The sequence below is a fragment of the Jaculus jaculus genome, chromosome 6 (assembly GCF_020740685.1).
Source record: "Jaculus jaculus isolate mJacJac1 chromosome 6, mJacJac1.mat.Y.cur, whole genome shotgun sequence".
NCBI lineage: Eukaryota > Metazoa > Chordata > Mammalia > Rodentia > Dipodidae > Jaculus > Jaculus jaculus.
In genome coordinates, this window is record NC_059107.1 from 146,358,482 (window position 1) to 146,371,178 (window position 12,697).

The following is a 12,697-nucleotide window of genomic DNA, read 5'->3' on the forward strand; positions in this document are numbered from 1 at the left end:
ATAAGAACTACAGCACCAGCTCTTTCAGCATGACACCTGAACTCTATTATCTTGAAGCAATTCTGTAAGGGCAGCTCTGTCCCAATACAACAATCCTGCTCCACTGTTGAGCAGCTGAACCAGTCGCTGGATATGAGATCACCCAGCTCAGTTCACCACCTTATCTTTAAGGGACTCCAGTGGTTTTGAACCACGTCCTCTTAAACTTACTCTCACGATCCTGGAGGCAAAGACAAGCTGGGAATGAGAACTTTCTTTACAGCCATTCTGCCCCATGAAATCATCTTTTTTTTTTCCTTTTAATGCCAATAACTTTACTGTTTATTAGTCAACAATACTACAAATATTTAAGAAATATTTAATATAAATAGTTGGCAAGAAAATATTCCATTACAGAATTAAGTTTAAAACATAGCAGAAAGATTGGACATTGAGATACCTAGAAGATGACAATAAAATTAATTTAAATATTTAACAAAAAAGTAAACTGAAGATGTTTATCTAGTGTCCATGAAAGCATAAATTCTCTATGCAAGAAAAAAAAAACAAAGAATGGTTTTAACATCCCATTAAGAACATAAAATAACGCCGGGCATGGTGGTGCACGCCTTTAATCCCAGCACTCAGGAGGCAGAGGTAGGAGGATCGTCATTAGTTCAAGGCCACCCTGAGACTACATAGTGAATTCCAGGTCAGCCTGGACCAGAGTAAGACCCTACCTTGAAAAACAAAAAACAAAACAAAAAAAAGAATATAAAATAAAATCAACTGAAAACTAATTTCCATCTGAAAGAACCACTTACAGTTACAATTGAAACACTATATATAAACTCTTCATACGTAGATTTTATCCATAGTGTCATTTTTTGGGGGGAGTGATTCAAGGTAGGGCCTCACTTTAGCCCAGACTGACCTGGGACTCACTCTGTAGTTCCAAGATGGCCTTGAACTCACAGTGATCCACCTACCTGTCTTCCAAGTGCTGGGATTAATGGCATGAGCCACCACACCCAGCTCACAGTGTCATTTTTTAATGTCAGAAAAGATACCCCTTTTGTCATATAACTATTTTTTTAAACTAGATATCACTGTACTGGTAGAAATGAGTGTAGTTATTGTGGATACTGTTTCATGCATATTTCTATTTGGTTTTGGGAGGATACTGTTTCATACATATTTCTATTTTATTTTGGGGATATTTTAATAGTACTTGCAATAATTTTTCATATAGTCATTAATATTATTTTATATTTTATGTGGAAATATAAAACTTTATGCCACTTAATTGCTAAGGCTTATTTTAGGTTGAATAATTTTTGGAGCTGAAACCTTTTCAATATCAAAGAAATCATCCTTAAAATCCATCCAGTACTTTCATAACCCAGGCCACTCTACTTGGAAAATTTGGAAGCCCTGCCATTCACAGCTCACTTTATCACTGAGTATATTCTGTGTCTTGGTCAGAACATGGACAAGCCACTGCTTCTCTTTGTAATCCCATGGTCTGGGTGCAGGGGACCAGCCGTCAGCTAACTGGCTGACTTCGTTTTGTGGCACAGGAGGAAGATGTGCTCCGGTACCACATAGTCCTGGAGGAGAAGCTCTTGAAGAATGACTTGCACAATGGCATGCACCGTGAGACCATGCTGGGGTTCTCCTACCTCCTGGGCTTCTTTCTCCGTGACAACCAGGTGCGTCTTTGTCCAAACCCTAGAAGCAAGTATCTCAGCTCAGGTCCTATTGTGTTACTGGATTTGACAGCAACAGAGCCTTTCTTGGCTCTGGATGGGCTTAGCTGAGGGATTGGTGCACTGGACACTCAACGGTCACTAAAATTCCTAAGGCAGTGGCTCTGGAGATTTTTGTCTTGCAGCCCACCAAGAATGACAAGTGCAGATGGAAAAGTAGATTAAACAAGGGCTGACTGGCCTGTACAGCAGAAGGTGACGGTCAAGGCTGAGAATGAAAGCAAAGAAGAGCCTCCAAGCCAGGAAGCGGGTCCTGAGCCAGCAGATGCCCAAGAAGGCAGATGTGGAGTGACTTGGATCAGGGCATTTTGTACCCTTGGGGGTGTAAATTAAGTATCAAGTCCAGGTAGATTGGATTGGTTACTGGGATGTGTGTGGAGGCTACTGGTCGGCTGCTGATTTAATATCCTTGGGGGTGTAAATTAGACCTCAAGTCAGGGTAGACGGGATTGGTTACTATGTAAGTGGTGGGCTCCTGGTAGGCTGGTTTGAGTTAGGGGACAAACTATACTTAGAATAGGACAGCTGACATTCTGGAGGATCCACATAAATTTTGACCTCTTGGAAGTCAGGGCTGTTTTGGATTTTTAATTCCCAGACTCTGCTTTCTGGATGGATCCATTCTAAAATCTCTGTGCTTGTTTGCTCTTTTGGGCCATAGGTAGGTATCTGCTTATTCTTTTGCGGGCCTGACTAGCTGCCTACAAATCAGGGTTACCTTATGCCTAATCCCTGTCACTACCAACTTCACTCCTGTCCATCTTAGAGGAAATGTTTGGTAAGCCTCAACACAGACAGTTCTGCTCAACCAGAAAGCAATAGCAAAAATTCATTATCCAACATTCACTCCGCCCTGTTGCTCAGCCTTCTGGTAACCAGTATAGCCCTACAAACTGTGGAATTAGAATCTCTTCAGTTCTTGTACCATAAACCCAGCAGACAGTCCCCAAACAGTCTCCAAGATGGGAAGGAAGGAACTTGGTTGCTCAAACTAATTTCCAGGGTGTGTCATTGGCTCCAGGATGTTAGAAATGTAAAGACATGCATAAGGCCCAGCAGCCAAATGAATTAACATTACTATCATTGCACAGTCATAGAGATTGCACCATATTGGTATTCCAGTATTTACCTTACACAGTGACTACAATTCATAAAAAAGATTTCATGAGGGACTGGGAAGATGGCTCAGCAGTTAAAGGCCCTTGCTTGTAAAGCCCAGTGGCCCAGAGTTCAATTCCCAAAGCCACCCACATAAATCAGATGAAAAAAGCATCCAGCATAAGCATCCGGCATTTGTTTGCAGTAGCAAGAGGTCTTAGCATACCCACCCACACACATACACATGCACACACATGTGCACATGCACACACACACAAATAATTTTTTAAATATTTTTATTTCATTTATAAGCAGAGAGAGAAAACACCAGGGCCTCTACCACTGAAAATGAACTCCAGATGCATGCATGCACCACTTTGTGCATCTGGCTTTACTGGGTCCTGGGAAATCAAATCTGGGTCATTAGGTGATGTAGGAAAGCACTGTAACTGCTGAGCCATCTCTCCAGCCCAATAAATAATTTTCAAAATCAGTAATAAAATATTTTGCCAGGTGCATTGGTGCAAGCCTTTAATCTCAGCACTTGGGAGGCAGAGGTAAGAGGATCACCATGAGTTGGAGGCCACTCTGAGACTACATAGTGAAGTCTAGGTCAGCCTGGGCTAGGGCAAGACCCTACCTCAAAAACTAATTAATTAATTTAATTAAAATTTTAAAAAGATTTCATGAGATTAAATATTTAATACAAAATCCTATTTATGTACTTCAAATGACAAGTAAAAAAAGATTATTGTGTGAAAATTTCACAAGAAAACAATATAATTCTATAATAAGTTTCACAAGAAAAAATAATTTAAAAGTAAGCTACTCAAGAGACACATGCCTGTAATCCCAGCACTCAGGAGGCTGAAGCAGGAGGATCACAAGTTTGAGGATAGCAAGTTCCAGGCCCGATCAGCCTGAGCTTCAGAGTAATAATTTATTCTTGAAAACAGCTTCCTCACGATTTCATCATTGAATCATAAGTAAATTTTTACATAACTTTTGTATCTTTCTGGGAATTTAATTTTAAAAGGGCTTTTTCCAGTCTTCATTACTCAGATAATAATTCAAACTATTTTTCTCTGACTCCATCTGGGTGTTAAATTCTGGCTAAATATATTGTCTTATGTTTCCAGGATTAGTAATTATCTTATTGATGAAGAGCTTTCATTTTTGTTTTTGTTTTTATCTATTGTCTTCATTTCATCTTGTTGAGATGAATGTTTGAAGGCTACTAGCTGAATCAATTTTAGTGTTGTGACGTCAGTTTTTCTTTAGTCCAGAAATTATTTAATCTACACCAAGAATTGTTCAGGCAATAGAAGTTTTGTTGTAAAGACAGTCATTTGCTTTCATGACAGGGAAGTAAAAGACATCCTAACTGAGTGTGTGTATTTATATAAAAACTTTAATGCAACCTGTGATTCTCTGGATACATTTCATGGTTGAAATGATTTAGACTTTAAATGCCAAATCAAGCAAGTTTATATCAAATGTTCTGCTCTTTGCATATTCAAAAACAGCTCAGCATATTGGAATTCTAAGCATTTGTGCTATAATCACCATTTGAAACTTTATAAGTTTTCTTGATGGTTTTATGAATGTATACTGACTTTAAAACACCTCTGAGGAGCTTAGCTATGACTTCTTCCAACACCCAAGTAGAAAGTCACTTGGCTGCAAGGAAATCATTGGGGACTCAGTAGAAATTCAAATTTAAGCACTTAGTAGGGTCATTTTAATACGGCTCCAGTAAAGAATGTTGATGACACTGGTTAATGTATTTCCCCCAGAAAGATGCAAACACACATCTCTTCACCCCAGGGAGGGGACAAACGACAGACCAAAGCACAATTGCACCAAAACCCACTTTTGGTGAACAAATGAATTTACTGGGGAAGGATGAAGGGTTGCTTACAGGAGCGTAGGTGACTCAAGGCAGCTGCATCGCTGAAAAACCCACTGCAGCGTAGGTGTGGCATCGAGACACACAGCCAGGCATGACTCGCGTGAGGATGCAGGTAGGCAGGGCCGTGACTTGCAGACAGCTCACTGGTCAGTCTCTCCAAGGGACTTGTCTTCTACTTCTATACTCTTGGGGAGGGAGGGTCTTGTGACCCTTGAACTTTCAGTTTTCCCATTAGTCTCCGGAGCCTCCCTCCCCTCTCTAAGGAAGGGATGATTCAACTGGAAGGAAATAGCTGCACAACCTGTGGAAACATACTATTTTAAATTTTTCATCTGGTTATTTTAATTCTTGTATAAATATTTAGCCTTTCTGAGGGTTGCCTGCAAATTAGCTACGAGATAGCGATAAACCAAAAGGATGCGTCTTGGTTATGACCACTACTGAGCATGTCCATCAAGCCTTGCCAATGGGCACTAGAGTAAGGATCATGATGCAGCAATTTCCAAACAGACATGAACCAATTCATTTGGGAGGTGGAGAAATGCCCTCAAGATTATATAGCATATCCTCTTCCTCATATAAAGGGTAAACAAATTTCTGGCCCAGCCTCACTCAGCTATAGGTACCAGATGCAGGACTGTGGCTAAGACTGATCTCCCCCCGGCCAGAGTTTGGACCACTGTGTGACACACTGCCTTCCAAGTGATCCTGGGAGATCTCCTAGGATATTGTCATATTGAGAGCCTCTGCTCCCCTTCCTGCCCAGCTCCCCTAACACCACTTTGATAAAATTGATTTTAACTATCTTGTTCACAGCTCTATGTTAATGAGGCTCCAATAAACTACACCAATGTAGCCACTGACAAAGGTGTGATCCATGGCTTGGGGAAAGTTCTGGAAATTCAGAAGAATAGATGCGACAATAATGAGACCACTATTGTACGAGTAAGTTATAAGCAGGGTTAATTACGTAACTAATGGGTGGTGGCTTGTATTTTAAGTAATTTTTAAGCTTAAGGATTTGCTATTTAGCTATCTCAGGCTAGTTGAAAACTTACTCAATGAGGGATGGGCATGTAGCTGTATAGTATAGCATATGCCCAGCATGCACAAGTGCAGCCCAGCACAAAATTGTATACTCAAAACATTCATAAGGGGCTGTTTGTGGGGTTGTTGGAGCTTTTCTATAACCCAATTGTGCAGCTCTTGAGCGTGAACTTTGAAATGACAATGCCATGTCACAAGGTCAAAAGGTTAGCCAGGCCTGCAAGGGTTATGAGAGTCCTAACACTATTGTGGGGTGGGGGGGGGGAAGCAATGTTCAAACATGCGAGACCTGAAGTGTTTGTCTCAAAGAACATTAACGAGGTTGACCATATGACCCGATTTTCAAGTCTGAATTTCAGTCCTGAAACCCCTAGATCATATTTGCAACCTCATTTTCACTAAAATTATTAACCTTGTAATGTCCTCTTTGCCCCTCTGCATTTTACCAAGGGAAAGTGTGGGAGGTGTCCACACAAAGCGACCTGCCCACTTGGCATGAAACCACTGGTAAGTAGAAATGGATTTACAAAGCAACACGCAATGCAAGAAGGTAGTCTGCACTTTCTGTATTTTTCCCGTCAGCTGCTTGAGGACAGCAGCAAGAAACTTTATCAGAGATGGCAGCTTCTATTTCCCAAACTATATCCCGCCTGGCACATTCCACCTGCCTGAGCTCTTTTCGTTTTATTTTTTTATTTAATTGAAAGCAACAGACAAAGAGAGAAAGAGGCAGAGAAAGAGAGAGAGAATGGGTGCGCCAGGGCCTCCAGCCACTGCAAACAAACTCCAGACACATGTGCTCCCTTGTGCACCTGGCTAACATGGGTCCTGGGGAATCGAGCCTCGAACCGGGGTCTTTAGGCTTCACAGGCAAGCGCTTAACTGCTAATCCATCTCTCTCCAGCCCCTGAGCTCTTTTTGCAGTTGAAGTTACAACTGAGTTTCTCAAGAAAACACAAATTAAAACATGGGAGAAGTAGAAACATCTTTAAATTATCAATATGTTTTTGTGGGGGTTTTTTGTCTGTTGAAATAGTCTAATGTAGTACAAGCTGGCCTTGAACTCCCTTTGTAGCTGAGGCTGACCCTAAACCCCTGACCCACTCCCAAATTCTAGGATTACAGGTGCATACTACCACATCCAGCCAATCTATGTTTCTTTTGGTTTTGGTTTTGGTTTTTCAAGGTAGGGTCTCACTCCAGCCCAGGCTGACTTGGAACTCACTTTGTAGTCCCAGGCTGGCCTCAAACTCACAGTGATCCTCCTACCTCTGCCTCCAGAGTGCTGGGGTTAAAGGCGTGCGCCACCACGCCCAGCCAATCTGTGTTTCTTGTAGCTTAGTTTTTGCAAAAGCTACTTCTACTAATATCCATCGTAATGAATGCTTCTGTACCTTCCATAGTATAATTATAATGATTTATGATAAAAAAAAAATACTAATTTTCTCACTTGAGTTTGAATTTAATTTTGTATATAATAAATCTTGATGAGCAAACACTCCTTTCTTGGACCAAAGCAAAATATATAAATCAATAAACAAATTGAAGCTCAGGCTTAAGTCAATGAATGTGCGGGGCTAGAAGGGCAATTTTATCTGGTGTATTTTTACAATTCTTCAAACATTGATTTAGTCTTCTAGAGAAATGTTCTTTTTGGGGGTGCTACTTTAACTTTTTGTTTTTTATTTTTATTTATTTATTTGTGAGTGACAGGCAGAGAGAGAGAGGCAGAGAGAGAGAGAGAGAGAGAATGGGCACGCCAGGGCCTCCATCTAATACAAACGAACTCCAGATGCATGCGCCTCATTGTGCATCTGGCTAACGTGGGTCCTGGGGAATCGAGCCTCAAACCAGGGTCCTTAGGCTTCACAGGCAAGTGCTTTAAAGTACAACTATTTGGATTTTGCCACTGGACATTCTGGTGTCTTGTTTATCCTGCTTATGAAGCAGTACTAAGAAGCTACAACCCTTGCTTTCAGAACATGCTAATCAAAGAGAAAAGCATTTCTTCATTTGTAGAAACTGGAACACTCCTTTCCTAACTGAAAGGCTGACAAAATCATTACTGTTTCATAGGGCAATGAGACAAGGAAATGTATCTATACCAATTATTTCATGGGAAAGTGGTCCATGTCCATTGGGTGCCAGCCAAAGTGTGTGAAAACAATCATTGTGAGTATGATTTTCATCAGCCTTCTAATGATTTCCGTAACACTGGGAAATTTAGTCACCCATTAGACTTCTCTGAATATCTGTGTATGCGTTCTTCCTGTCATCTGCTCTTCCTCCTCCCCATCTTCTTCATCATCATTCAAAGTGCCAGTAGTGATGAGCTCTGTCCCAGAAAACTGGCGAAGACTGAATCATTCAAACGTGTGAGAAAGAGGTTGAGGATCGGAGAGGTGAAGAGGGCCTCCCTGTTCTCACAACATGAGCATGCATACTTCAACATGATTACACTAATTCTAATTAAATATGAGCAAGAGACAAGCAAAGTGGCCACTCAGTAAGGGAAGATGAGAGCCACATGGTCATTTAGAAAATGAGACCCCTTCAGAACCCAAGACCCCTGGGTGTCATGGTAGAATCTGTATGAAACTTCTTGATAACTCCCTGTCCTGCTTTATTCCCGAGGGTCTGACCCTGTCCCGTGGTGTGCGTTGAGTAGCAGAGGCAGGGGCGCTGGGCCCTTAGCTGCAGACCTTAGGACTGGAGAATGTTTTGTGTTTTAATGCACTTAAGAATCTACCTAAAGGTCCACTAACAGATGACACCGGATAATGAAAATGTGGTATATTGACGCTGTAAAAATCTTATTCAGTGGTAAAGAAAAATATGAAATTCTGAAGGTCGCAGGAAAACAAATGGTTCTGGAAATTATTATATTAAGTGAGGTATGTCAGACTCAGAAAATCAAATGCTGCTACATGGTTCTCTCTCTCTCTCTCTCTCTCTCTCTCTCATGCAGATCCTAACTTCTATTTTTTAATACTTTATTTTATTTATTTACTTGAAAGAGAAAAAAAGCAGACAGGGAGGCAGATAGAGAGAATGGACATGCCAGGGCCTCCAGCCACTGCAGATGAACTCCAGACACATGGGACACCTTGTGCATCTGGTTTACGTGAGTCCTGGGGAATCGAACCTAGGTCCTTTGGCTTTGCAGGCAAGCACTTTAACTGCTAAGCCATCTCTCCAGCCCTACTTCTAATTTGTATATATGTGTGTTTATGTGGGAGTGTGGGTAGAAGTTATAAAACTAGGAAGGGGACCATGAGAAGAGAAAAGGAGGTTCTAAGGAGTGGGGAGTACAGTAAAATACCTAAGTCATGAAAGTGAAAACGGGACTAGCAGGAGTGGAAGAGGAGGAGGGGAGATACGGCAGAAGGACTATGAAAAGGCCGTAATGAAACCGATTACTGGGTAAGTTCGTTTTAAAAATAAATTTAAAAGAAATGTTTAGAGCTGGAGTGTTAGCTAAGTGGTTAAGGCACGTGCCTGCAAAGCCTAACAACCTGGTTTCAGTGCCCCAGTACCCACATGAAGCCAGATGCACAAAGTGGCACACTGCAATGGCTAGAGGCCCTGGCACACCCATTCTTTCTGTCGCTCTTCTCTCTATATCTCTGCAAATTAACTAATTTTTTAAAGAGATGTTTAGTGGAGAAAGGCAAGCCAAAGCCAGACAGGCCTCCTGCATGACCTTCCTGAACTACAAGAGGCTCATGACAAGCAAAAGGCCCGCCTGCCTTCATCAGTGGCTAACATCACCACCACTGGGAAGCGCCCGGGTTCAGGATGCTACAGGTCCATTGTTCCTTCCACCTCTCCAGCATCGTGTCTGTTGTTTTTTGTTGGCTGGAGCTGGGCAGTGGGGCATGCCTGTAACACTAGAGAGGTAGAAGCACGATGATCAGAAGTTCGAGACCACCCTCAGCTATATGAGATTTTAAATAAATTTTTAAAAAGTTTGTTGTCTAAGGCAGAGTCTCACCCAAGCATGAGGTTGCAGGCATGCTGGATTTTTTGTTTGTGTTTTTGTTTGTTTTTTTCAAGGTAGGGTCTCACTGTAGCCCAGGCTGACCTAAAATTCGCTAGGTAGTCTCAGGGTGGCCCCAAACTCATGGCAGTCCTCCTACCTCTGCCTCCCGAGTGCTGGGGTTAAAGGCGTGCGTCACCATGCCCGGCTCATGCTGATTTTTGTATACCTTTATTAGGCTTGTTCTCCCTGCTGCCCCCCTTTGTCATTCTCCAGACACATCTCTTGCCTGCCTTTTGATTTTCCCTCTTTCTTACCTTCTTGGTGGTGGCAGATGATCTGGAAAATTGCCGCAGCACAGGCAATCCTCTGCCCTCGTCCCTGACAAGCCCTGGGGTCAACCGGACACCCTGTCCCCAAAGCAGATGGGAGCCCAGTGCCCTGTCTTGTCCTTCTGTTTCAGACCAGAGCATGCTGTGCTGGCTTCTTTGGCCCCCAGTGCCAGGCCTGCCCAGGCGAAGGCCAGAACGTTTGCAACGGGAATGGCATCTGCCTGGATGGTGTGAATGGCACAGGCGTGTGTCAGTGTGGGCAGGGCTACAGTGGTACGGCCTGTGAGACTTGTGAGGAGGGCAAGTACGGAATACACTGTGACCAAGGTGAGTATCCCCTTCCCCCAACCCCCGGCTTCCTGCCCCCAGGAGGCTCCCACTGCCCAAGTAGCCAGCAACAGGCGAGAAAACAGATTTCCCTTACCAAGCCTCTCCAACATCTACAATGCCGCCTGCCACTATTACGAATTATAAGACCCTCTGAGATCCTAAACCCCAGCACTTAGGAGGCTGAGGCAGGACGATTATCACAAGTTTTAGCCAGCCTGGGCTACATAGTTAGTCGCAGGCTAGCCTGAGATGCAGAGTAAGACCCTACGTTTATAAAGAAAATCCTCTGAGTTGCTGTTGTGCCATTGGCATAGGGCAACATCTCTACACATTTCCAGTCATCAGCTTGAACCTGCCCACCTACCCACCATCTGTTTGCTACATTCCCAACCCAACCATGTTTCTCGATTTGCCTGTGAATGCTTATCACCGTAATTAAGCTTTCATTGTGGACATTGTCCAATGATAGTTTGAATAAAGCAGACTTGTCCAAATGATATCATTCAATCCACAGAGAAACCGTATGCACAAGAGGTCATGATGCCCATTTTGAAGCTAATAATATTAAGGCAAGGAAGGTGAATGAGTTCCCTCAAGATCACTGATGAATGCATACCTGGCATGACTTAAAAGCCTGGTTCAAAGATGGTGCTGTGCTTTATGAAAAGATCACTCTGTTGATTTGCCATCAGCAATGACATGATTTGTCTTTACAAAAACTGGTGAACAGTTTGAGGCAGGTCTTCTTGAACTAACCCTCACCCTAACCCTGACTTCCCTGTGCCCAGGGACATCTGGGAGAGACAAGACAAGGCAAAGCTTGTCATTCCTCGGCTAGAAAACAAATCATTGCTCCACTTGGTGCTAAAAGCCATCAGCTTAGTTACCACGGTTTTCAGCCACACAGAATTAATATATAATTGACTGATTGCAATTGGGCATATGCTGTATCATTGAGATTCAAGTGTTGATTTTTTTTTTTTTCTGTCATTTGGGATACGTATCTGCTTATGCTTGTGCAGGACCTCCTAACCTGAAATCCATAAGTGACCCTCATGGGGCCCAGAAAGCCCCAAAGGCTTGGAGGAAAAAATATTCATTCATAGCTTTCATGGAGTTCTTGAAGAGTCTCGTGACCCTGTAGTAGGAAAAAGGAACCAACGGTTCTGTGTTGTTGAATAGGGCAACCCATACCAGGTTTCTATAAGCCATTTGATAAAATAGGCATCTTTTTAAACTTATTTATTCATTTGTGGGGGAAGCATGTGTGCCTGTCGCATGCATGTGGAGGTCAGAGGACAGCTTCAAAGTGTCTGTCCTCCTCCTTCTTCTTTGAGACAGGATCTCTTGCCGCTACAAACAAATTGCCAAACTGAAAAGGAAGTCAGACTAGCTGGCCCAGGAATTTCAGATTCTCCTGGCTTGTAGGGATGCTGGGAATCACAGATGGCATGCTCCATTTTGCATATGGCTTCAAGTATGCACTAAGGAACTGAACCCAAGCCAGCAGACTTTGCAAACAAGCACTTTTAACCATTGAGCCAGCTACCCAGGCTAAATGAGCAACTTCTGAAGTCCATTCTTTTTTGTTGTTGTTGTTTTGTTTATTTTTACTTATTTATTTGAAGCAACAGACAGAGAAAGGCAGCTAGAGAGACTGAGAGAGAGAATGGGCGTACCAGGGCGCCTAGCCGCTGCAAACAAACTCCAAATGCATGTGCCCCCTTGTGCATCTAGCTAACGTGGATCCTGGGGAAAAGAGCCTCAAACTGGGATCCTTAGGCTTCACAGGCAAGCACTTAACCACTAAGCCATCTCCCCAGCCCCTGAAGTCTGTTCTTAAGGAACAAAAGTTCCCATCCCAGCCAGGTGTGGTGACACACGCCTTTAGTCCCAGCACTTGGGAGGCAGAATAGGGAGGATCACCATGAGATTGAGGCCTGCCTGAAACTACGTAGTGAATTCCAGGTCAGCCTGGGTTAGAGTGAGACCCTACCTGGAAAAGCAAAACAAAACAAAGAAACAGAAAAGTTACCATCCCAAGAAGCCCCACATGACCCTGGATCCTCAGACAACTTGACTAAGGATGACCTCACACTGTTTGGGTCATAGATTTGCAACGCCACACAGTCTCAGAGCTGTCAAATGAGCTCCTCATTGAAATGTGATCTAGTTTGTCTGTTAGTGTGCACCCCTATGTCCAGAGCCCAGCCTTTCCTGAGATTCTAGCCTTCCATGAGAGGCAAGGACT

General features: G+C 42.9%; 1 protein-coding gene across 1 annotated transcript in view; it reads left to right on the top strand.

Moving 5' to 3' along the window:
• The window catches only part of Stab2 (stabilin 2), a 183,156-nt gene that overhangs the window by 100,901 nt on the left and 69,558 nt on the right, over positions 1–12,697 (top strand). The window contains exons 34-38 of the mRNA XM_012948648.2: positions 1,560–1,691; positions 5,575–5,703; positions 6,256–6,312; positions 7,882–7,977; positions 10,248–10,443. Of these exons, the coding sequence (XP_012804102.2) occupies positions 1,560–1,691; positions 5,575–5,703; positions 6,256–6,312; positions 7,882–7,977; positions 10,248–10,443 (610 nt within the window). The remainder of the gene's footprint in view (positions 1–1,559; positions 1,692–5,574; positions 5,704–6,255; positions 6,313–7,881; positions 7,978–10,247; positions 10,444–12,697) is intronic.